The sequence below is a fragment of the Athene noctua genome, chromosome 2 (genome assembly GCF_965140245.1).
Source record: "Athene noctua chromosome 2, bAthNoc1.hap1.1, whole genome shotgun sequence".
Lineage (NCBI taxonomy): Eukaryota > Metazoa > Chordata > Aves > Strigiformes > Strigidae > Athene > Athene noctua.
Window position 1 is genome coordinate 154909125 of NC_134038.1, and position 24275 is coordinate 154933399.

The 24275-nt window shown below is 40.9% G+C and overlaps 1 protein-coding gene across 3 annotated transcripts in view; it reads left to right on the forward strand.

Moving 5' to 3' along the window:
* The window catches only part of STAC (SH3 and cysteine rich domain), a 79438-nt gene extending 55612 nt beyond the window's left edge, over positions 1–23826 (forward strand). For all 3 annotated transcript variants that reach the window (XM_074898147.1, XM_074898149.1, XM_074898148.1), the window contains 6 exons: positions 1490–1571; positions 7675–7739; positions 8614–8702; positions 11779–11830; positions 11956–12093; positions 20834–23826. In XM_074898147.1, coding sequence (XP_074754248.1) covers positions 1490–1571; positions 7675–7739; positions 8614–8702; positions 11779–11830; positions 11956–12093; positions 20834–20932 — 525 coding nt within the window. In that variant the 3' untranslated portion in view covers positions 20933–23826. The remainder of the gene's footprint in view (positions 1–1489; positions 1572–7674; positions 7740–8613; positions 8703–11778; positions 11831–11955; positions 12094–20833) is intronic.
* The last annotated feature ends 449 nt before the right edge of the window (positions 23827–24275 follow it).

Sequence of the window (24275 nt, forward strand, 5' to 3'; positions counted from 1 at the left end):
AGCATTGCTACTGCAGTGCCTTCTCATCCAGGGGTCACCCATTTGTGAAAGATGTAAGACAGGCGTGACCTGCTGCAAAAGGGCTAAGTCTAAAAACAAGGCAGTAGAGTAGAAGACTCTTAAAATAGCAAAGGAAATGAGATAACCACAAGATACCTGTGGCATAAATCGACTTTTAACCTCTTTGCTCATTAGTATCCTTGGATGGAGAAGTAGCTAGGAAAGTACTAGATAGGGGAAATAAAATTGTCAAAGTACTTTCTAAAAAAAGCTTTGTTGTCAGCACTAGTAAAAGGAAAAAACATATAAAAATCTATAAAGCAATTCAGATTTTGTGCTCCCTGAACAAAAGCAGTGAATGTTCCTTGTTTGGCTTTTCTTCCTGTAATGCAGGCAAAAGTCTGCAAAGCAATGGACAGAGCTATGTGTACAGTACAATTGTAAAGTGTTGTGGAATAATGAACTTAAATCCTTCCATGTGTCTTAAAGACCTGTTAACAAGAAATAAATAAAGCTTAGGAGTATATAAAGATTTAGTTTTTCAGATTAGAGAGAACACCTGATTCAAGGTCAGTGTTTGTGGTTTTTATGGTTATTGAAGATGTTTTATCCAAAAGAAGTCACATGTTGAGAATTCAGAAACTGAAGTTCCGTAAGGTCAGATTCGGACAGAGTTGTTTGGAACAGCTCCTGGTTCCTGTCAGGCTATACATGGAGAAGCTGACTACCCAACCAAGGAATCTGGTGCCTTATGCAGACTACACTTCTGAGGCTTGAGATTATGTCATCCCATGTTTTCCTACACCTTAGAACAATGGGTCGCTAATAATAATTGACATTAATGTAATGTTTACAAGTAAGAAATCATAGTAATTCTAACAACATTTGGGTTTCATTTTTCCCTACCCATACCAGCCAGATGACTGTTCAAAAAGAAAATGAGGGCGGATATTTGAAGACTGACTTCATCAATTCCATCACACTCCAGCTCCTTTCATAGCACATTAGCAGAATTAAAATCACACTTGCATTACAGTTATTTTACTGAATAATGTATTCAGTAAAATAACTCTTAATAAATTAAGAGTTTCAATTCATGTCCCGTCTCCTTGATAGATAGCTATTCAGGTACACCTCCACAATCTACAAATTCCCCCAAGCCACTTCTATTGTATACAGAGCACCACATTGTTTAATGTAATCCTTCCTTCCTTAACTTTCACTTCGCTTTATACTGTAGAAATCCTTTGTACTCCAGACTATAAACCTGGTCCGGGGTTCATTCTGGGCTTTCACTGCTCCCTGTGAAGTAGGTGGTTTTTGTGTGTCACCAGATACAATGTTTTTTGCAATCCCGTTAGGCTGATTGGCTCTGCTCTGACAGCACCTAAGTACTGCGTTCTCCAAAGGCTCTCGCGTGGTCTTATTTCACCTCATCACTCCCTTTTTCTGGCATATCCCATCTCATTTGCTCTTTCTGTCCCTGCAGACAGCTGACCTGGCAGAAGTTCCTGAGGAAGGTGATAGCTCTGCAGGCACCCTTGACATAAGCAGGAAACGCAGCAACAGCGGTGAGTGCTGCCAGGCCAGGACAGCATCTTCAGATGTGTAGGCCTGTGTACAACATATTTCAGATTTTTTTTATGGCATGTCCATGTTTTAGCAGCATTCTGCTTTTCAAAGTGGGAGGTGAGTGCGGCATGTAGTTGGTACAAGAATTTGGGGAACACTTTTTGCCATTCAGATGAAATCCGAGCCACCAGTTTTCTTAATTTGTGGTGTCCAGACTTAGCATTGGACAAGGTTCAGGTCCATTCCCTATCTCCTATGTTTCATGAACATGACTAGACTCATTGCTTAAGATGCTTCAGTTCCACATTAGCAAAATGGAACAAAAAAATTACTTTCTTTTCCACATGTTTGACTTTTCTACAAGTCTCTATACACCATAACCTCTTTGGGTCAGGAAATAAACCATATAATATCCATATGTTTCTAGAATATCCAGAACACTGAATCTTGATTATAATTGCAGCTTCTCAGTACAACTATAGTATCCCCAGTAATATCAATAGCCCAATTCCTTTGTCTGCTTTGCAGTACAAGAGTAATGTTTTTACTGGTATGATGGAATTTAAAAATCATCATACCAATCAAGAGCTTAGTAATGAAATCTCAGCCACCAAGGGATGGTGTATGTGACCCTGTTCTTGAATTCGGTCATGGTGTGGGAAGCAGTACGTACAAAGGGATTTGGAGCACTAAGTAAAAATTCAGGCCCAAACCATAAGAGCAACTTCTCTAGCAGCACCTGAAGGCTGCTGAATCTCACATGAGATGTATACTACTAAAATAAATCACAGTGAGCATAGCTTTCTTCTTCATAGCACCCCCAGTGGTCCTTACATGCTGCTAGCAATTCATGTAGGTGAAATGCCAGCTTCAGCTGTCCATTCTCATTTCATGCTACCTCCTTATTCCTTTCCTCCCCTCCTGGTTCTATTACTTCTCACTGTGTTCAGTCATTTCCTCCCTCTCACTTTGTGAACATCCCATCTATGTTATCTGCTTTCTCCTGACAATTTATTTAGGTTTTCTGTCTTGAAAGTTCAAGCTGACCTGACCTGGTTAAAGATAAAGAATTTAGTCTGCTCCACATTGTTTAATCCTGCCTATCTAAGATTAATTTGGCCCTGTTTGAGTTTTCAGCTAAATTTTTATTTCATTGTCGATCAGTGGTTTTATTTCTGAAACCCAAATATACTTTTTTCTCTGAGATCTGTATTCACTGAATGCACTGGGAAGCATTCAAGGAACTTACTCAAAGAGATTAGTTTAAAAACTCAGCATGTGTCAAACCTCCAAATAACTTCCGCAGCACATTAACAATTCCTTTGATCAGCACTGGCTTTTTTACAATCCATCCTTCAGAGGCTCAGGGTATAAATTATGCATCAGTCACTCCAAAAATTTCCCCTTGGTAGATTTTTAATAAACTGCCCGCACTGTTTGCACAAGCTATGGAAAAGGTAAAATCCTTTCCAACTGTAAAAATCCCTGGGTTTTTGTTTTGTTTTGGTTTGTTTTTTTTTTTTTGTCTGCTGCTGCTAGGGCAAACAAACATGAAAAAAGATGGATTTTTGTTGTGTGGAGATGTGAACTACATACCTCTATAGCCTTCAGATTCCTGTGTCTCCTAGAATATCCAGAGACCATGAATTAAACAGAGATTAAAAATGTAACAAAGAAAATTCAAAATGTTGTTACAGGGTGATTCACCACTTCTTTTTCCTCCGTTGTCCACTGCCTCTTTAGCAGGCAGTTCCACATTATTACCTTGATGAATCCAGCCCATTCCAGTTATTTTTTTTTTTCCCCCATTAAAAAACTGTCTCTGCAAATAAGATTTTAGGAGAATGTACGTTTGAGACTCTGCTTAAAGTGAAACAGTGGAAAAGACACAACCTGCAGAAGAGTGAAAGGACCCAGCACATGTGTGGCTACATAATTGTCCCTATACACTCCTATGACAACAACTTCAAGGGAAAATTCTTTCATTCAGGCCCTGGCATACATACTATGAAGCAAAGCTTCTACATTTACAACTGTAAAATGGCATATCTAATTTAGAGCCCTTCACCCTCCTCTAAGCCAGTTATACTCCTTCACTGCTGTGAATTGCCATCTGTAACTGAAGTCCCACAAGCCAAAATGTTCTTGAAGTGGCATGTATGAGCCTGTTATCAACAGGGATTTGAGTACTTTTTTCTTGACTCAGGTTCTGCATGTACTCCCTGGAAACACAGGTTTGGTGAGCACTTCTCAGCAAACACAAGGACACAGTCCAGCTCCCTCTCCACCTGCTGGGTCAGCTCCACAGCTCATGAGGCCATACATTAGTAACTTCGATTTATCTTCTGACACTGAACAGAAATTACTCCAAACATGATAACTCCACTTTGTCTAGTGAATGACTTTCTGCAAGTCCAAAATACTCCTGGTTACCCAACTCATTATTCATCAGAATTTTTCTATTTGTCTCCCTAACTCCTTTTCCTCTGGACACAAAAACCTAAACATAGTCATTTGAGCAGGACTTAAAACACTGACAGATTCTACTGGCAGTATTTTACACCTCTTTATACAGATGTCAGATATACAGATATCCCTCTACTAGAAGATACAGGAAATGAATTTTATTTTTAAGGTTTTTCAGCTGGTACTCATAACAGTTTTCAGGGTCAGAGTCCCTCTATAACAGGACTTGGTGAGAAGCACAGTGAGGCCACCAGGTCAGCTGCAGTCAGACCACCTGGACACAACTTGGGGCATTTTCAGGTTAAATGCTGCAGGCATCAGCTCACATGCTATCTTCACATTCACACATTGGACTTTATGACTTCAATATTTAACTCAAGGAGCAAAGGAGACTTTACAGCTTTTGCAAGAAGGCGCTAGCCACTCAAAGTGATAACAAAGATGCTGTGAGGCTATGCAGGGTGGAAATCAGGAGGTTTAAAGCCCAGCTGGAAATTAATCTGGCTTCACCAATCAAGGACAACAAGAAATGTTTCTATAAGTATGGGAGCAGCAAAAGAAAGACCAGAGAGAGCCTCCATCCCCTGCTAGACTCAGGAGGAAACGTGGTAGCAAGTGATGAGGAGAAGGCTGAGGTGCTTAATACCTTCTTTGTCTCAGTCTTTAATAACAAGACTAGTTGTACTGAGGGAATCCAGCCTCCTCAGCCAGAAGACAGAGACTGGGAGAACCACCCCCCTACAGTCCAGGAGGAGACAGTCAGTGACCTGCTGCATCACACAGACACACACAAGTCTATGGGACTAGATGGGATACACCCGAGGGTTCTGGAGGAGCTGGCTGGGATGCTTGCCAACCTGCTTTCCATCATTTACCAGCAGTCCTGGCTGACAGGGGAGGTCCCAACTGATTGAAAATTAGCCAGTGTGACGCCCATCTATGAGAAGGGTCGGAAGGATGATCCGGGAAAATACAAGCCTGTCAGCTTGATTTCAGTGCCCAGGAAGCTTATAGAGCAGCTCATCCTGAGTACCATCACACAACACATGTGGGACAGCCAGATGCTCAGGCCCAGCCAGCATGGGTTTATGAAAGGCAGGTCCTGCCTGACAAACCTGATCTCCTTCTACGACAGGGCGACCTGCTTATTGGATGAGGGAAAGGCTGTGGATGTTGTTTACCTTGACTTTAGCAAGGCCTTTGACACTGTTTCCCACAGCATTCTCCTGGCGAAACTGGCTGCTCGCAGCTGGGCACATGCTTTGCTGGGTAAAAAACTGGCTGGATTGCTGGTGAATTTGTGGTGAATGGAGTTAAATACAGTTGGCAGCCGGTCACGAGTGGTGTCCCTCAGTGCTCGGTGTTGGGGCCACTCCTGTTTAGCACCTTTATTGATGATCTAGACGAGGGGATCGAGTGTACCCTCAGTCAGTTTGCAGATGACACCCAGTTGGGTGGGAGTGTTGATGTGCTCGAGGGTAGGGAGGCTCTGCAGAGAGACCTGGACAGGCTGGAGCCATGGGCTGAGGCCAACTGGAGGAGTTTCCATAAGGCCAAATGCCGGGGGCTGCCCTTGGGCCACAACAACCCCCAGCAGCGCTACAGGCTTGGGGAGGAGTGGCTGGAGAGCTGCCAGTCAGAGAGGGACCTGGGGGGTTGATTGACAGCCGGCTGAACAGGAGCCAGCAGTGTGCCCAGGGGGCCAAGAAGGCCAATGGCATCCTGGCTTGTGTCAGCAATAGCGTGGCCAGCAGGGACAGGGAAGGGATCTTACCCCTGTACTCGGCACTGGTGAGGCTGCACCTCGATTCCTGTGTTCAGTTTTGGGCCCCTCCCTACAAAAAGGGCATTGAATGACTCGAGTGTGTCCAGAGAAGGGCAACGGAGCTGGTGCAGGGTCTGGAGCACAGGTCTGATGGGGAGCGGCTGAGGGAACTGGGGGGGTTTAGTCTGGAGAAGAGGAGGCTGAGGGGAGACCTCATCACCCTCTACAGCTCCCTGAAAGAAGGCTGCAGAGAGCTGGGGATGAGTCTCTTGAACCAAGTAACAAGAGATAGAACAAGAGGGAATGGCCTCAAGTTGCACCAGGGAAGGTTTAGTCTAGATATTAGGAAGCATTTCTTTACAGAACGGGTTGCTAGGCGTTGAGGGAGGTGGTGGAGTCCCCATCCCTGGAGGGGTTTAAGAGTCGGGTTGACCCAGCACTTAAGGACATGGTGTAGTTGGGAACTGTCAGTGTGAGGTTAATGGTTGGACTGGATGATCTTCAAGGTCTTTTCCAACCTGGATGATTCTGTGATTCTGTGAATGTTTTCTTACATTTTATTAGAGAACATATCCTTGTATGTGCTTGTGGATGCATGCCACTTTGTACAAAATCTTTCTCATGCATGCTGTGGCTGCCATTTTAGCTCTCTTTTCACTGTTATGAGAACACTACATTTTCTTAATGTCTAAGCACAACTATCTACAATCAAGGAACCTTATTTCACTCATAAAACTTCTACAAAGATTCTTTGCTTGGTTGTCATTTACAGTGTAGAATAGCCACAGAAATATGTATTAATGGAAGAAAGGGTGAGCAACTGAAAGAGCAGAGGGGGAAAGAAATTCAGTAGTTTGGTGTTCCCTGGCACCTTCTTTCCCCTGAACACATGTAAATATCACAGAGAAACAAAAAGAAAACACACTCAATCAATCTGCTACTTATTACCATTTTGGAGATTTCCAAATTGTTAGAGACTACAAAATCCAGCTTCTGTTCTAAACACCTGCAGAGGTAAATGGTGGGAGAAGTTGCTGATGGCTTTCGCTGCTCAAAGATCCCAACTATTAAAATCATACTCAGACTTTATCCAGAAGCAAGGAACACCAGGCGATTATTAAAATGTGAAGGGAGAATTCAGTCAATGTAATAAAGCCAGTGTGGTCAGTTAGCTCATGAAGAAATTATAATAGAGGATAAGTGATTAGATACCTGTTACGTTAGGTGCTGTGCCCGTTGGTTTAGTCTGTGAGTTTCTGATTTAGTAACTTAGAAGCAAATTTTTGCACATACAGACCTGTCTCAGATAACCCATCCCGATCTGAAAGTAATTCAGGTAGCTCCTACAAAGTCAGAGAGAGAGGTTTCGTATCCATTGCCCCCTCAGGCAGGGTCTACGGGAGAGAGAGTTCAAAGAAGGCTATCAAACATTTAGAGACAGAGAGGAAAGAAGAGGGTTTGCATACAGACTTCTCACAATATTGCTCATATATGGTCATCAGGTTTTGCAGGTGCTTTTATACAGAAATACTGCTTGCCCTAAACATGAAAATACAGCATTCAGGCTGCTGGACTTTAAATAGTAATGTAATTAGGAGACTTAGGTTCTATTCCCACTGCTGTATTTGTGTATATTCATCTAATCAAAATGAATTATTTGTTACAGTTGTAAATTTTTCAGCACAGATTGGTTTTTGCCATGTGCCAGTGATATACATGGTTTTGTTGGGGATATAGAAGGGTTCAGAGGAGAGCACAAGTGATGAAAGAAAGTAAGGGGAAAAGGAAGAGATTAAGAAAATAAAGGTGATCCTGATGAGGTGAAGAGTCTTAAACTACTCCTAAAATGTCATGTATTTGCTTTATTTCAGTGTTTACATACTCCGAAAATGGCACAGAACACTTTGGAGAAGAACCAAAAAGTATACATTCCTCGGTATGGGCATAAGTTTTGTGAGAATGCAATGTGAATGGGAAGTCAGTTAACAGTCTTGTTTTATGGATTGGTGAGGACCTTGAGTAGGTCTGCTGGGGACCTGCTGTTCTGGAGAAGCATTGATATCTGACTGTCATGTTTTTATACCATTTTGGGGCCACTGGCTGCATCTGGAAACAATATACAGGACTGGATGGCTCTTTGGTTTACCTGTTATGGTCCTTCTCTTTATTACAAATTGATTTTGTGAAAACAAAAGACCAAGTGTGTAGGCGATGTCATTACAATAGAACTGCAGGAACATAAAAATCACAGATTTGATTTGGAAACTTATTTAGGGTTTGTTTTATGTGTTTTTTTTTCTTCGGATTACCAGTGGAGAAAGTGTAGAGAGTAGCCAGTCTTCTTTGTGGGAAGCCCAGCACAAGCAGCTTTCTGTTTAAGACAGTGATTTTCCCACCCTGTTTTCTGGACCTGTGCATTGTACAACTCTAGCTCTATCCATAATGAGGACTGTATAATAGACACCTTACATAATGCCAGTAATACTTTACTGGGCTTGTAAGAGTCATAATTAACAGAGAGTAAAAGGCAGAATCCTTTTTTAAGATCTCACCCAAAAGACCAACTTGTGCAGATTTCTGATTCTGTTCTATGGAAGCCTGGAATTTGATCTTGGAGTTCAAAGAATCTGATATCTAAATGAAGTCGTTTCTGCCTTAGTGGCTATAGTCCTCCAAGGTGTGAAAGCAATGAGATGATTCTGGCTCATTTCTTGGAAGATCAGGCCCTGGCTCCTCAGTCTCTAAAAAAGTGTAGCAAATTCCTGTACAGGACAGATATTTAAATTTTCTCTTTCTCTTTTTTCTTAAAGGGACCATTTTATAAAAGCACGTTACAAATGAACACCTATGTTGCCTTGTACAAATTTGTACCACAAGAAAATGAAGACTTGGAGATGAGGTAAAGACCCAAAATGTTTGTTAATTGATTTGACCCATGCAAACTGAGGGTCATATGGCTGAATATGACTTGGGGGGAGAGAGAGTTCATTCTGACATTTATACTAAATATTTTTTATAGAGGTAGACACTTGTAGATACAAAGATATTCTCATAGATAAAAAGCTGGTGGCCAGTTTTTTTGGCAAGGACACAATAGATAAGTTTCAAAAACACTTATGTCACTTTAGGAACAAGATGTCTTTCAGCTAGAAAATATTCAGTTTTCAGGTGCTTTGTTTTTTCATCCAGAAGCTTTCAACTAGGAATTCCTCAGCACCTCTCATGCTAATGATGAACATTTTGCCAGTCCTGTTTGATTTTTCCTCACATTCAGGTTATGTCTGAGAAAAGAGAATGATGTCAAGCTGCTGGATGACAGTGTTTTTACAGGAGAAAGATGCATTCTGAGCTTTGCAAAGTAACCTTGTTAATTATCATTTTTTAGCACTTCCTTCCTCAGTTCTGCATTCATTGTACAAGGTCTAATCCAAGCACGCTGAAGTGAAAGCCATCTTTCTTTTAGTGCAATTAGTTTGACTCGTGCTACTTGCATTTTGCGTGGTCTTGCTAGAGCTCTTGTGAAATGTGTCTGTTCTCTTCAAGGCATTCTCTACATCAAAATAATCATGCACATGCCACTGAATTTAGGGAGTTGCTAGGGAAATGCCCCTCTCATCAGCATTTCCTTCACCAAAAACCTTTTTCCTGTTCCCAGCTGTGCCTTCTCATCTCTCTGGAACAAATGGATGGGATGTAAGGCAGAAATTCCCAATCATTCTGCTTTGCTAGCATCAGGGTAAGGTGACGTTTAGTGCAACTTGCCAACTATTCTGAGGGACTGAGGGATTCCATTTTGCATCCTGCTTCTTTAGGGGTGTATTCCAGCTTGCGTGCTTGTTCCATGAAGAGGAACACTGCTCAGACAAGCCTGCACTGGGCTCTGATCCTCATCAAGACATAACAATCCAGAAAACACATCATTCTCCAAAATTCTCCTGTTCCTCATATTAGGGAGAAAAGGAACCTGTGGTCTGCAACCTAGACCTGTCACAACTAACATGTTTTTTCCAGAGACACCAGCCAGGCTTTAGAGTAGTGTTACTCAGGTAAAGCAACGTTGTTTGTCCCATGGCCAGAAATTCAGTAATACATGGGTTAACACTGTTTCATAAGGGATGCCAAAAAGCTAGTAAACTTCAGGGCTGATGAGTGCCTATCTTACCACATACTGAAATCTAGAGCTCTGATGTAGAGCAGACAATTTATCCAGGGTTTTTATTTACAGAAAAAAAAAAGATGAGACCCAAGAGTGAGTTCAACCAGTAGTGAACAGCAAGCAGGCTGCTGCCTTTTAGGGATTAGCAGCCTAAATCTAGGCAGCAAGAGTAACATAGGCCCAGCTGGGATTTATATTCTGAATCCTTTTTGCAGATTAGAGACATCATGTTAGCCCCGTGTTAAAAAAACATCAGAAAGCAAAATCTGCAGGTCTTGCATCTAAAAATCCCAGTGCTCAGACCACTGACATGAAGAGACTTTAGGTTCAGTTGCCATCTTTCTCTGACAGCCAAATAAATTTATACTTTGTAGGTTAGTTTTCTAATAACCATGCTGAATGGTATTTGGAGCATGGGGATCTCTAAATCCTTTTTGCTGAAAATGTTCTTCCTTGCAGTGTAAGAGTTCCAATGGTGTTACAGCCTATTCACTTTGAGGTGGCAATATGGGCTCCCTCAAAACCTCGTAAAGTGTTTTATATTAAATATTAACAGGAATCAGATGTCCTTTCCCATGGAAAAAATCTATTACCACTGGGATACCAAGTTGTCCTTTTTCTCTAGCTTCCTTTCTCACCTAGAAACACTTAATTATTCCAAACACGCTGGAAGGGCTTCCTCAGGAGGGCTTTAGGAAAATCCTACCCTGTTGCTATTGATAGCATCTTTCTGTGAAAGCTGGAAAACACTGATTCAGATCGCACAGGGTTATAAGACAAGATGTCTGTTTCTCCAGTTGTCAGCAGCAACGATAACCACTTGGGAAGTGGACCAAAGAGGCCCACCACTGCCCCCACCTCCAGCTGCATCCTGGACAGGTCCACATCTTCTATGCATGCTCTGAAAGAGTTGGTTAAATTGGACCTATTATCCAGATGTGTTTGCAAGCTCTTGTGCTGATACCTCAACAATACAGTAAGCCTAAGAGAGAATGTAAGGAAAGCTGAATAATTAGGGGTCAACCATTAATTTTATTAAGATCAAAGAAATGCCTGTTATCAAGCAGACAGAGCTTTCTGAGGTTAATCCATTTGGAAATGGGCTGCCACTTACTTCCTACAATGCAGCGCTATTATAATTACATAATAACATTGATGAAGTGCCACCAGTGGGGGGAAGGAGGTCAAATAACTGTTCAACTACCTGCACAAAATCAGCTCAGCACATTTTTGCTATTAGCATTTCCAGCCAAATTATTCTCCTAGCTCTGCTTTGGAACTAGTCAGCTGGATGCTGATACTTAGCAATTACAACCCTGCACCACACATTATAAAGGTAAATATGTCCCATTCAAATCAAAAAGACATTCTTGGGCAGAATTATATCCCTGCTGACTAATTGCCTTTGTCAGTTAAATAGAACTATTTTCCTGCTGCCTTCCTTCTGCAATCACAGCTTGAAAACACAGATGATAAAGTGCTGTGTCCCAACAATGTGAAATGTCTTGAAGTAACGTGATAATGTCTGTAACAACTAGGGACTGTATTTTAAACAGTTTCTTATCAAACAGGAAGCAAAAATTCCAGTTCACAGATGTTGTCTCAAAATAAAGATCTAGCCCCAATATACAGAGACTCTCTTTCTATATTACCATGTATGACTGAAGAAACCCTTGCTGTCTCATTGAGTTTACCTTCAGCAAATACTCATATAAAATAACCAAGAACAGACCACCTTCCTGTTATAAAGTAGTTGTGGAAGCTGATGCAGCATTACAATTAAAAGTCATCTTAATTACTATTTCTCTTCTAATTACAGGCCAGGGGATATGATCACTCTTCTGGAAGACTCCAATGAAGACTGGTGGAAGGTATGTGCTAATTATTTTATATCTGTTTTCTTTCCAAAGGGAAAAATATGTTCTTTTAAATGCTGAACTTGTATTAAAAATAGTAGTGTTAACAATCTTCTTCTATCAATATGTTTTCTCCACAGGGGAAAATTGATGACAGAACTGGATTTTTTCCTGCTAACTTTGTTCAAAGAGTGCAACACGATGAGAGGATTTACAGGTGTATCAGGACATTCATTGGCTGCAAGGAACAGGGACAGATAACTCTGAAAGAGAACCAGGTAAGTTCCCCTGTGCAGGATCCCCACCAGACTTGAGCATCCAGCAGTCTGACCAATGACTGGAGGGAAAGTGGTGCAAGATGAGCACAGGCAGATGCTCTTCACTGCAATTTTACTACAAGAATTATTATTTGTACGATAATAGTGTCTAGTAGCCAGTTAAGACCAGTGTTGGCCTTCTACAGACACATAATCCTTGCCTAATGTAGCCTAAATTTTCAGTCTCACAGATGTTCATAAATATACTTTATATATTATGAACTCTCCTACTGATGTCAGAAGGACAGCTTGAAGAACACACAGTCTTGGAGTTAGATATTGTGTGGCTGAAAAATGATCTGGTTTTCTCCTCACTATTAGAACTAATTAATAAAAGACAGGGGCTTCCTCCCCAGACCTTAATTTACCTAAAGATCTAAACATAACTTATTGTTTTGGCTTCAGCAGGAACAGAGTTAAGACAATACCAAACGAACCTGTAAATCTTAAATTTAACTCTAGTTCACCAACTGCAAGGTATCTTTAATCATTTATTACTTGTGTCACCACTTACCCTCTTCACAGGCTATATTTTATTCTAAACAAGAGCTGCTGCGAGCTAAAGTACACCAGGTACAGTGAGGACTCACAGGGTCCACTCTCCCTGGTTTACTTTCATCAGTTCCTTCTACTTGGTGTCCTTCAGGTGGGTTCACTAGGCAAAAGCCATGGCCATCATTATGAGATTTGTCTTTGATCTGATTTTAAACATGGTTTTTACACAATGTTTACCAGATGTTTAATACATCTAAGTGTCAAGTCTTATGATGTTGCTATAAATTCTTGCTGTGGTAAAGTGAGAGAAGACTATGTCTCAAAAGCTGCCTTAAGGGACAGTCAGGTTTGTGGTATAAGCTCATGTAAATAGAATGATGGGTGTTGCACAGCTTCAGTTCTCTGACACCTGGATGAAATAGAAAGTTAGATTTTTTTCACTGCCTCTTGTGAAGCCCAATGTTCTTCCAACTCATTAGGCATTTCCTTTCCTTTGGCCGTTGATGTCACATCACCAGGAACTGATTGCCTTACAGTGCCTGGACAGCCACTGATTTTAACAAAGTAGAGCAGAAATCATCATCAGAGGGGATTTCAGGGCCATAGATCTTTCCATGCAGAATTTCTGTAACACTTCACTGGTGAATAAGAGTAACTTATACCATTGCTGCTGCTGTCTTGTGGCATAGCAAAACACACAAATGCTAGCAACCCTTGGGTATACACAGCTTTTTAAGGAAGGCACAGCAATACAGTGATCAGAATATATTTTAACTGTCCTTGTGTACATAATACACTGGGCAGCCCTGAAGTTGATAGAAAGAGATAAAGGACTTAATTTTGTTTTACCCAGCATTTCTTTTGATTGTTTATATATGTGCACACAGAGGGAAAAAATATTACCAAAGCAGAATGAGAGACTTTGCACCCTTTGTGCTCTAGAATAGCAATACACAAGGGCAAAGCTTGGGGCAATGATAGTGTGGGAATATAGTGTGCCACCAAGAAAAAATGGTCAAGGTCTGAGTCTCTTGTTGTCTGTGGGCATACCAGATCCTCTCTGTTAGTGTGGCTGCTGCTGCAAACAGAAAGGGCCAGTTTCTTGTCTTACTTCTCACCAAACCACAGTTTCCAAGTGGGCACATCTGGCAGCTTCATCTAAACGCAAGGACTTCCTATTGTCTCTATTTCATAATAGACTCGCAAGGGAGCTCGCAGTCAGGGGCATGTCATCATCTCTGGTAGGGCAGGAGGTAAAGAAAGGGATAAATCCATCCTGCCTGTCTACTTTCTCTTTTTTAGCAAACTTATTCAGCTCTATCTCAAATCCACTGAAATGCTGAGGATGAATGCGGATGTTGTCAGGTCCTCACTCCACGTGGGAGATGCTTCAGAGGAAGAAATAAATAAATACTTGGTATAAAACAGGGGGCAGAGTTCAGACTGAACAAATACATGAATGCAGAGACATGAGATAAAAGGAGCGGAGCCAACAGATCCCACTCTACCCTCGCAGAAATTATGCAAAAAGGGAACTCTCAAGTAGCTTCAAGGCCATTTTGAGTAATATCCAGGTGAGAGTCACAGCAAGGCTATAGACACTCATCTTCTTCCCGCTGTGCCTCCATATAGGGTTTGAGCCACCCATAATAGCCCCCAGTAAGAGCTGGCAGCGTGCACAGGGCCAATGTGTAGAGACAGCATGGGGACAGGAGGCCCCGAACTTGACCTGTGGGACGTGTGCCCACCATGGAGATCACTGCCTGAATGGCACAATTTTTATTTTTTTTTTTTTTTTAACAGAACAACTTTGCCTTCACTGTTGAAAAACATTTTAATTGTTATTGGGAATTTTTTACTTTAAAAACTTACTTTATATTTCCAAAGTCAAATTTCCTTCCTTCTTGCTTCAGCCAGTTATCTTATTTTCTGTCTTTTATTTCCCCATTGTTTTCCATGTGAAGAAGAGAGAAGGGTGCAATAGGGAAGGCATAAAAAGAAAAAAGTATTCAAAATGACATTTTTGGGAAAAGTTTGGCAGAACTTTTTGTTGTTGTTGTTCTCTTTGGGTATTTCTGTGAGATGTAACCAGCCATTTTAGTTGTCTCTTGTCACAGTGTCCAGAGTCCTGTGAGTATGATATATGTACTATGTGCATAGCACTGGCTTGTTCCAGATTAGCAAGAAGGGAAGATTATTCATTGCTACCAATTCCTGTCAAGTCTAATTTTACCTAGAAAAACTCATTAACTGGTTTAACAAATTCTTGTGATGATAGTATGGCAAATTGTCTCAATTTTATACTGTTAATTCACTGGGTCAAATTCTGCAGGATCTAACGAGTCCAGAGACATTTTGACAACACAGGCAAGGATGATACGTCAACGGAAAAACTTACCCAGTGACAATAATATGAATTTGCATTATATTGCTTGATACCATCCATGGTTTATACTGCAAGTCTCTATCCCCTTTGTGCCTTATATGAATGTTCCCAGGTAGAGCCTATTCTTGTGAGGCAAAAGACAATACATTCTCATCAGAAAAGCCACATGATTAGCCAAGCAGAGACATTTTTGAAGTCTGAAACACAGTGGGTGGGGCTTTCTCTGGAATTGCTTGGCAGTTTCATGTCCTGGGAATAATATTTTGAGCTTCAGCTTCAAGTAAACCTTTCTGGCAAAGCCAGTACTCAGGGAGAGGACTGAGGGAAAAACAACACAATTTGATTATCCATCTTGAGCAATATGCACGAGCTAGTCTTCACAAAGGATCCCTTGAAAATTTTATTACGAAATATGAAACCCAGCCCTGGGGGAGGAAGAGTGTACCGCTTCAGCATCTTGCAGTTTAGCATTCACTAACAGACCTGTGGGTCCCGAAACCATTTCAGCAGATGACTGGGCACCACAGGGCTCAAACAGGAACCTGTGGGAAGGAAGCAGACATAGCCCCTGACATCAATAAAGCAAGATTATTAACAGGGAAGCCAAAACCAGCCAATTTCTGTGGCTTTCCACTCTTTTAGGCTGTCTCACACACAATACTGGCTACATAATTTTCAGCTCTGATTGACTGTACCATCACTTGGTTATATAAAGTTTTCTCCAGCTTGTAACTTCTGCTCTAGCACACCAGAATTCAGTACGACACATTATACAAATGCTTCTTTGCATCACTAAAGGCTCTGATTTGACCTCTTTTCACAAAAGAAAAGGTCACCGTATCTAATATATCATCAATGTTTGGAAAAGCGTATTTTAAAATGCCTCTAACATTTTTGCTTACCCTTATTTTTAAAAAAGTCATAATAATCTATTGTTTGAATATCTGTTTTTATTCCTCTGGTAACATCCTACTTAAATAAAGGAAATTACCTTTTTGAAAAAAAACCTACTCACACCCTTCACCAGATGCCTCTCTGAGATCTACAGTCACACTAACACAAACCACTTTAGAGTTGGGCTTTATGTGATTAAATAACACAATTGATTTTAAATTGCATAACTGATCTTGTGCAATAGAAATTACCCTAAGCCATGACATTTGCAATAAAGACTGTCAGTCAGAAACTCTCTGCCTCATCCAGATCTGGACTGTGAGTTTACACAAAGATCAGTGCAAGAGATCCATTTTGTGATGGATGTGTTTTATAAATGTCACTGATGTAAACTAGCCCTTTTACCAAAAGCATCTCTCAGCCAGCTTCTGCAGTGACTGCAGACAGGTCACCACTGTTGTGATGGCCACAGCCTCCGAGCCTGAGCTGTCAGCTTTGCTGTCCCCTTGGCACCACAGCTCGGGAAAAAAATTCCCTCCTGCCCCAACACCTAATCACACGAATTTCAAACAGAGTGGCATTTAGGCCCATGTACATTAGCAGCTCTGTGCAGATATGATCCAGCAACTTCAGGAAAGCCTGGGCTTAAACATATCCACAAGTCTAGGCTCAACAAGGCAGAATTGCAGCCCAGGTCACCAGCCCCAGGGGATCCACCTGTCTTGGATCTTCTTCTGATTAGACTGGACGCTTTGTTGCTACCTGGCTTTTCACCTCACTGCCTAGGAATTACTTTATGGCCCCACATTTTTCATCCTGGGATGAACTTCTAAGAGCATGACTCAGCTGCCTTTGAAAATCTGTTGCATCACAGTGACTTATGCATTTGGACTGAATCATTTAAAACACAAACCCAACACAGAAAGTGATGTTGCAGTTTTTTATGTGTTGCCCAGCTATAACTGCTACACTTCACAGCTAGGCTTAAGGGGAAAAGGGTCTTTTTCCAGCTAACTCTGATTTTCACTGACATCAGTTTTGCGGAACAGGGATGGGTTTCCCCGTTCATTCAGAGACACTGAGTGGCACCCAAGTTTTGCAAAAGTCCAAAACATGGGCACGGCCCATTATGCATCCAGATTAGTCCAGATCATCTTTCAAACCCTAAATAAGTGCCGTAGGTAAAACAAGATGATGTTCTCAATCCAAAAGCTAATGACAGAGCTGACATAAAACCTGTCATCATCATCATTTGTGCAATGGCTGAAGGGGTACGAAAACTGAACGACTTATCATTTCCTTCCACAAAGCTCACATAGGCAGCAGCAAATGTAGAATCTCACAGTGTCCCTGTGCTGTGATTCTTACAGACAAAAAGAAAACTTGAGCTTTGAGATCTCTTGACTTGGCATTGTCTACAGGCTCCAGTACAGCTCATGAAACTGTACTGTCCTCATAACCAAACTCCTACTTCATCAGAACCAGTCTGTGGTGGACAGACAGGTTAAATATATAGGAGAAAGAAGATATGTAAGAAACAGATGTAGAAAATCAGGGCAAGTTCACTATTACTCCTGGACAATTACTCCTGCCACTTGAGCCCAAATTTAAAGCACAGGACTTAGAAGAACAGGAGAGTATTAATGACTGTGCAGCTTAAAGAATCATTTCCTAATTGCTCATCTCCCTCATCTGCTCGGGGCTGACTGATGAATAAAAAATCCTCAGGGCAGATGTTGACAAGTTTAGACAACAGCCATATTCCAAACAGTTGTTTAAGTGTTTGAGGATTTTTTAAAACAGAATGAGATGAAAGAATGGAGAAGTGACTTTATAATATTACATCCCACTTTCAGCCAGCTATGAAGATCATTTGGTGATTGAGAAATAGCCTGAGATGTTGTTTCTTACCCTGTGCGTTACTCCACTACTAACTTCTTGAGCCAGTGGGCAGGGAAAAAAACAAGCAAGTTTGTCTCCGTTTGTGTTGCTACCAAATTCACTGGAGAGTGGCTGCTCAGTGGCTCAATAGCTCACTTACTTTGTCAGGCCAGCAGCCTTTCCCCGAAAAAATGCCAGCCTGAGTAGCTGCCATTTTAAGCAGTTTCCAATTTGATACAGAAAACTGTGATCACCTGATGGGGATGGCACCTTGTGCCTTCACAACCATTATGTTTGCTGTCTGTCACCAGGGCTAGTCCTGAGTAACAGTTGATTCATCAGGTGGAGTCCACAACTCTGGATACTACCATACACTTATCTGGGGTTACTCCTGATTTACACCCACCTAATATAGCCAAGAGACAAAAGCCAAGGCTACAACTTGTGGGTGAAGTCCATGGGAGCACTCACAAAAGGGGATGAGGTCAAAAGTGGCCAAAGATGATGTTGTGTTTCCTCTCTTCTGACACTGCAGAGTTTGGAGCAGCTCCAGGGCTTTGCAAAACTCCACCAGCTGCCACAGCCTGAGGAGACTTCCTTAGTCACACAGGATTAGGAAAGTGTGTCATATTGTGGCCAAGCTTGCTCCGCCCTCAACACTTCTCCTTCGGTGGGAAGGAGAGTTTTTTTCTCTGCCATCTGAGAGCCAGCACATGCAAGGCTTAGTATATTAGTGTGAGAGAACTGGAATTTGGAAGAATTGAGATCAATGTATTAGCATGTAGAATGAGAGACATTCTTACAGAAAGGCCTTGTACTCCTCGTGTCCAGTGAAGATCTAAAATTATTGCTGTAACAGAGCACTCCCACTGATATGAAGGAACACTCAAACCAGCAGCAGAACCAAAAAAAAAAACCTCTAAAAAAAGACCAAATCTGTCTTCCTTTTTCACTCCAAAGATAAAGAAGACCTGTGTTCAGAAAGCTCACTATTTTTCTTTTGTCCACAAATCATTCTGCTGACAGTACAAGACATCAGGGAAAAGCACTCTGTTCTTGTAATATTTTCTGCACAGTGCCAGAGATTAAGGAAGAAATGCAGCATGGCTAGTGAGCAGTGCAGACCTGCTGGAGGGTCCTTCTAGAATTCTGACTATTTGGGGCATTCTTTGACCCATGCAAAAAGTTAGTGGTCTTGCAGATACCTTTAATGAGGAGGAAAGCACAGTGGTGGAGTCAGGCATGCCTTTTAATGAGCCAGGTCTAGTTATGGAGAAGCTGCAAAGGCTCATTTTCCCACACAGCAGCAGGGATCAACCAAGAGGCATCTTTCAACCAAGATGCTCTTTCCCATTCTTGGATACTCTGCCATGCTCAGCCATCCTAACCTTGTGCTCCTTTGCAGGCCTTTTCTCTTCTTGTTGAAGTTTTCTTAGTCTTTCTGAGAGACAAGTCCAACATCTAGTCAGAAACACTTGTCTGTACATGTGCTTCATACCTCTCTGCTTCAAATGGTGATGTGACTACAGAGGAAGCAGCTGCTGTGCTAGGGATTCATGACACAAATGAGCTTGGTTGTTTTGCAACAGAACCTGAACTAAACATCATCAATTCCATACTTCTCCCATGCTCTCTATGTGATTTAGCCCAAACAATACTTTTTTTTTTTTTAGTTGCATGTCAGCTCTGTTGATACGCTCAGTCATTCTGTCCCAGGGGATCCCATGTGGTTAGTGTGAAGTAGGTAGTTTGAGAAAATTAATGAGACCATTTGGTTTCCAAATCTTTGTTTACAGGTACAGAGACGTGCTTGACCATTTCAAAATAGCGGAGATGGCAAATATGAAGCAGCTTCACCTCCTTCTTAGGACCTTTCATTTCCCTCTGGCAGCATCAGTGGTCACTAGTAAATTTCCTGTATGTAACAGGAGAACAAGCTGGCCCAGAATTCAGATGTGGTATTTAGGTGTCACCATACAATCCGTAAAAGTTATGCTGATATGGATGTAGCCAGGAACACTTAACAGCCATTTTTGTCCATTTATTGTATTTAAGTATTATAATTAAACACTGTAAATACTTACCAGAGAGAGCCTTTGTGAGTGTTAGTCCAGACAGAGGGCATTAAAGACCTGGTACTGACATCATGAGAAATCAGTGAATTGGTCTCAATAGGACCATTTGTTTTCTGGCTATTTTTAGCCTGATTTGATTAGTAGGAAATATATGGTTCTTCGGCACAGATGTTTGAAAACAATTCTTTATTTTGTGTGGCTTTGTGCTCAAGTGCCCAGTGTAAATTACCTGTGCCCCTAGGTTTTCAAACGGCTTGACTATTACCAGAAGTGTCTCAGGAAGGCCCTAAAGTGGAAATACCTGAGATCACAAAGGTCTTCAGAGGATGCAAACCTTTACCATGATGTAGCATTTGTGCTATTGTAAAGATCACACGGTTTCACCACAACTATCTCCATTTGGTAGGTGCTATGCAAATATATTTGCAAAGCTGGATCCAGATCACATACTTTGGTATCCAAAACAGGCAACTGTAGATGCAAGCTGAATAAATAATGTAACCTACTGCTCATCTGAGAAGTACCTGGGCTCCTTAAACATGCAAAAGAGAATATGCTTGCATTCAGATCAGCTGCTACAAGTGATCCACTTTGGCATCATGATTACTTTTCTGTTGTAATCCCAACTATTGAGGGAGCCAGCTAGCTCATGATCTGAAATACCCATGCCTCATACACAGACAACTAAATCACAAACATTACAGTAAGCTGAAGTCATAATTCAAGTTTTAAAATCTTTGATCCACCACAAAGTTCTTAACGATTTTAATGTCCCTCATGTATATGTGGCACTTCAGGGAGGCAAGGGAAAGGTAACTCTCTAATCATGAATTTTAGTTCCTTACCAAAGCAGTGAGAGTCTAAAAAGGATTGTCTTACTTATAGAACCCACCTGATAAATAGCCTGGACTAATTTGTCGCTTTGATCATGGCAAAGAGCTTATTATTTTTGTACCTTTTTTGCATTCAGATTTGTGTGACTTCTGAAAAGGAACATGATGGCTTTATCAAAGTATTCAGCGGGAAGAAGAAAGGCTTTGTCCCCATAGACGTCTTAGAAAACATCTGATTTCAACAGCCCACTTGCTGCAGTAGGAGCCCTTTGTTGGCAATGCCTGTCTGCCTCATCTCACACTGTGTCAACCCAGATGGGCTGTCTTGCAGATGTTCAGGGAAATAGTGAGAACTGCAACTACAAGAAGAAAAAGACATTTAGACTGCCACAGCAACGCTAAGAAATAAGAAAAGTGGAATGTTTGAAAGAAAATATAGTCAGAAACCTCTAGGGAAATGAGAGGTCCTTGGATACTAACAGGAAAAAGGTAAGGAAAAAAAAAATTCTGGGCTGATTTCTGGTGCAAGATGGCTGCTACAACCCTGATGGAGATGGACAGCTTGTTCTGAAGGACTAAACTCATGTCCCGTTCTTGTGTCTTAGAAAACTGTTGGACTGCTTTCTTGTCTGAAGTGTGTATTTAGGGGGGAGGGGGGAAAATACCATTCAAACTGTCCTCATACTACAGTCTGATGCTTGTAGTAAAGTGTGACTGTAGTTCTACAGTTTTGTCCCCGGTATCAACCGATCAGTTTAAGCGTTTAATCTTGGTGTTTAGTCTCATAACAAATCAGTTTGGAGACACCATGTGAATGTCAGTTCAAGAAATGCACTGTGCCCTGGAAGTTGGCAGCTTTCTCTTTCTGTGCAAACTTCCCATATGAAAGAGTAGCGAACTTGTGTGTCCTTTGTTTTCTCTGTATACGAACAAAAGCTCTCAGCGGATGTTGGGTGTGATGGCTACTCTCATAGCTCACAAAAATAGCCAGTCCTCCAATTCACAAGCCTGCTTGGAAGCATCCCTCTGTGTTTCCTGCAGCTTCGTCTGGTGATACAGAAAATGGGCAAAATGCTGGGAGAGAGCCACAGGCTTGAAACGTTTTATATTTTTCTGTGTTTATTGCACTTAAAAGATTTTATATATTGATCCTATTTATAAAAAATAAAACAGTTAACTAGCCCCCAGAAGACTTAAAATGCTAGGAAAGAACAGACTGCACATAGAAGTGAAGTCTGTAATTATCAAAATCCAGAACTCGTGACAGAAAGGCACTGAGTGTCTTAGCATTGTGTTCACACACCAAAGGTGTCTTCTTCATTTGCTAAATAGAAGTTTTGCAGATTCAGCAGTAAATACACTGACATGAATTCCTCCTTGGCATAAACCACTGTAAGCACCATGTAAATCTTCTCCATCCTAGTGAGACTGTGCAGACACCTCTGTTTTGTCCATGTAAGCCTCCATCTTCAAACACATATGAACCTTTTGGTACCTGGAGAGCAGTCTGTGGGACTCAACCAGTGCCAAAACTGTTGTAGAGCAGGGGCCTTAAGATGTTCAAAGATGGGGAACCAAATTTCCAAATATTTAATTGGATGTAATTGCATAAAATACACTTAAACAGCTTAGCTATGATGTAGAGATTTAAGTCCTTTCCCAAAGCTCCCTGCTAAGTCCATGCCTTATTTGACCAGCTTGAGACTGAATGCCAGTCTTTAGTGCGATTAACCCCAAATTGATGTCCTAAATCCTGGTACTTCAAGAAGAAATTCATACGCTGCCAGGTTAGCATAGGCTTTTGCAAAGTTGACACTGTCCGTAAAAACAAGGTACCAGTCCTGCGTATACTGAGGCAGTTTGAATCTGTGTTGCACAGCCCAGGTGTCAATAGTTGGGTTGCCCTATTTGAATAACTGATCTTACTCAAAGCCTTATGAAATCCAGTGCAACCCTGCACATGAACAGAAGTTCACAGAGCAGATCAATCTTCAACCTCTCAAAAACACATTTTGCAGCTCTTTTGTATCACTTAATTGCAGAGGGGGAAGTTGCAGGGGTGTCAACTGCTGAAACGTGGTCCTTCGTAACATAACTGATCTATACCAATTATTAATGTTCTCCTGGCTGATCAAATGTATCTGAGGTCATATCTTCTGTGGGAATATCAGCAATTTATAAATGTTTTGGGGGTTTTTTTCAGTTCAAACAATGAATATTTGCTCAGCTCATTTTCATAAGTAACTAAAATTTAGTGGGAGGACAGAGAATTCTGATAAGCCTTAAAGATCAAGAGGAAAAAGTGTAGAGACATATTAATCCACTCTGCTTTATAAGATATTTTTTTTTATATTCACCTGTTCAAAGGAAATACTCAAGTGTTTGTTAGAATTAAAATATTTGCTACTTTTGATCAGGCCTGTCAAGTGGACAAAGGAAATCTGTATTAATCTATACATGTGTGCTATTGTTTACATGATTGCATCATACTGTGATTCCCTTCTATTTCAGTCTTCTATGATTTCAATTTATCCCTACAATGTGCATTGTACTATTCAAAGAATTATATGAATATTACCTACAACTCACAATGGCCTTTAATCAATGTCAGTTTGATTCCTTTTGATACTGAGCAATAAATAATAAAGTGACTGAGTAAAAACAAAACAGACCTTATGTGGACTGTATTACATCTGAGAAAGCATTGCTTCTGAACCAAAGCTTTCATGGTTATCTTTTCTTTGTGTTTTTTGTTTTGTCTTTTTACTGGGCTTTTGCTGCCATTTGATATGTAGATGTAATTTATGCCTAATTTAGCAAGAAGCAGATACATGAGTCTTACTTTAAGCATGTGATTCATTGGCTATTTGCATGCTTAAAGCTGAAGCACTTTGCTGAATTAAGGTCATTTTCCTCAAATTTATTTTGGATGCCTTATTCTGAATCCAGACAAGTATCCTCTAATTTTTTTTTTCCTACCATATGCAGTTCGCAATAGATACTGCATTAGCAAGCAGTTAAAAGTCAGACAGAAAATGGAATGGACTTTATCTGACGTATGCTCAGAAAAATTGAATTTTAGGAGATATATGCTGTTCAGATTTAATTTAATATTCTGCTTAATAAAGACTATGTGATGGTTGGAAGAAGAATAGAAGTGTATGTGTCTTGGCTTCTTTGCATCAGACTGTATCCTTTCCAGATATCCACCTTCAAGAACATTCACTAAACTCATCAGCAACAGATGTTGAGCTGAGCATTTCCATTTAAAATCTATAGCACTTGCATTTGCCACATTTAGCAAACCATTTCTAAAGTAGTTCTGCAATGTATGTAGCATGTGTAGACTTGGAGTGAAGTTTTGTGGTGGGACCATCCTGAACATTTGTTTCTGGCAGATCAGAATGTATTTTAAGCCATTCAACATCTCATCACAGCATAAAACTGGCTACAGAATATTTTCATAAGTGCTAGGAAAAGTAGATCAACATGAGTTGAGGATGAGCTGCCTGAATCATAAACTTCTCTCACCCATAAATAACACAGTATCTCAGTTTCTTGTTGTCTTTCTCTAGACTT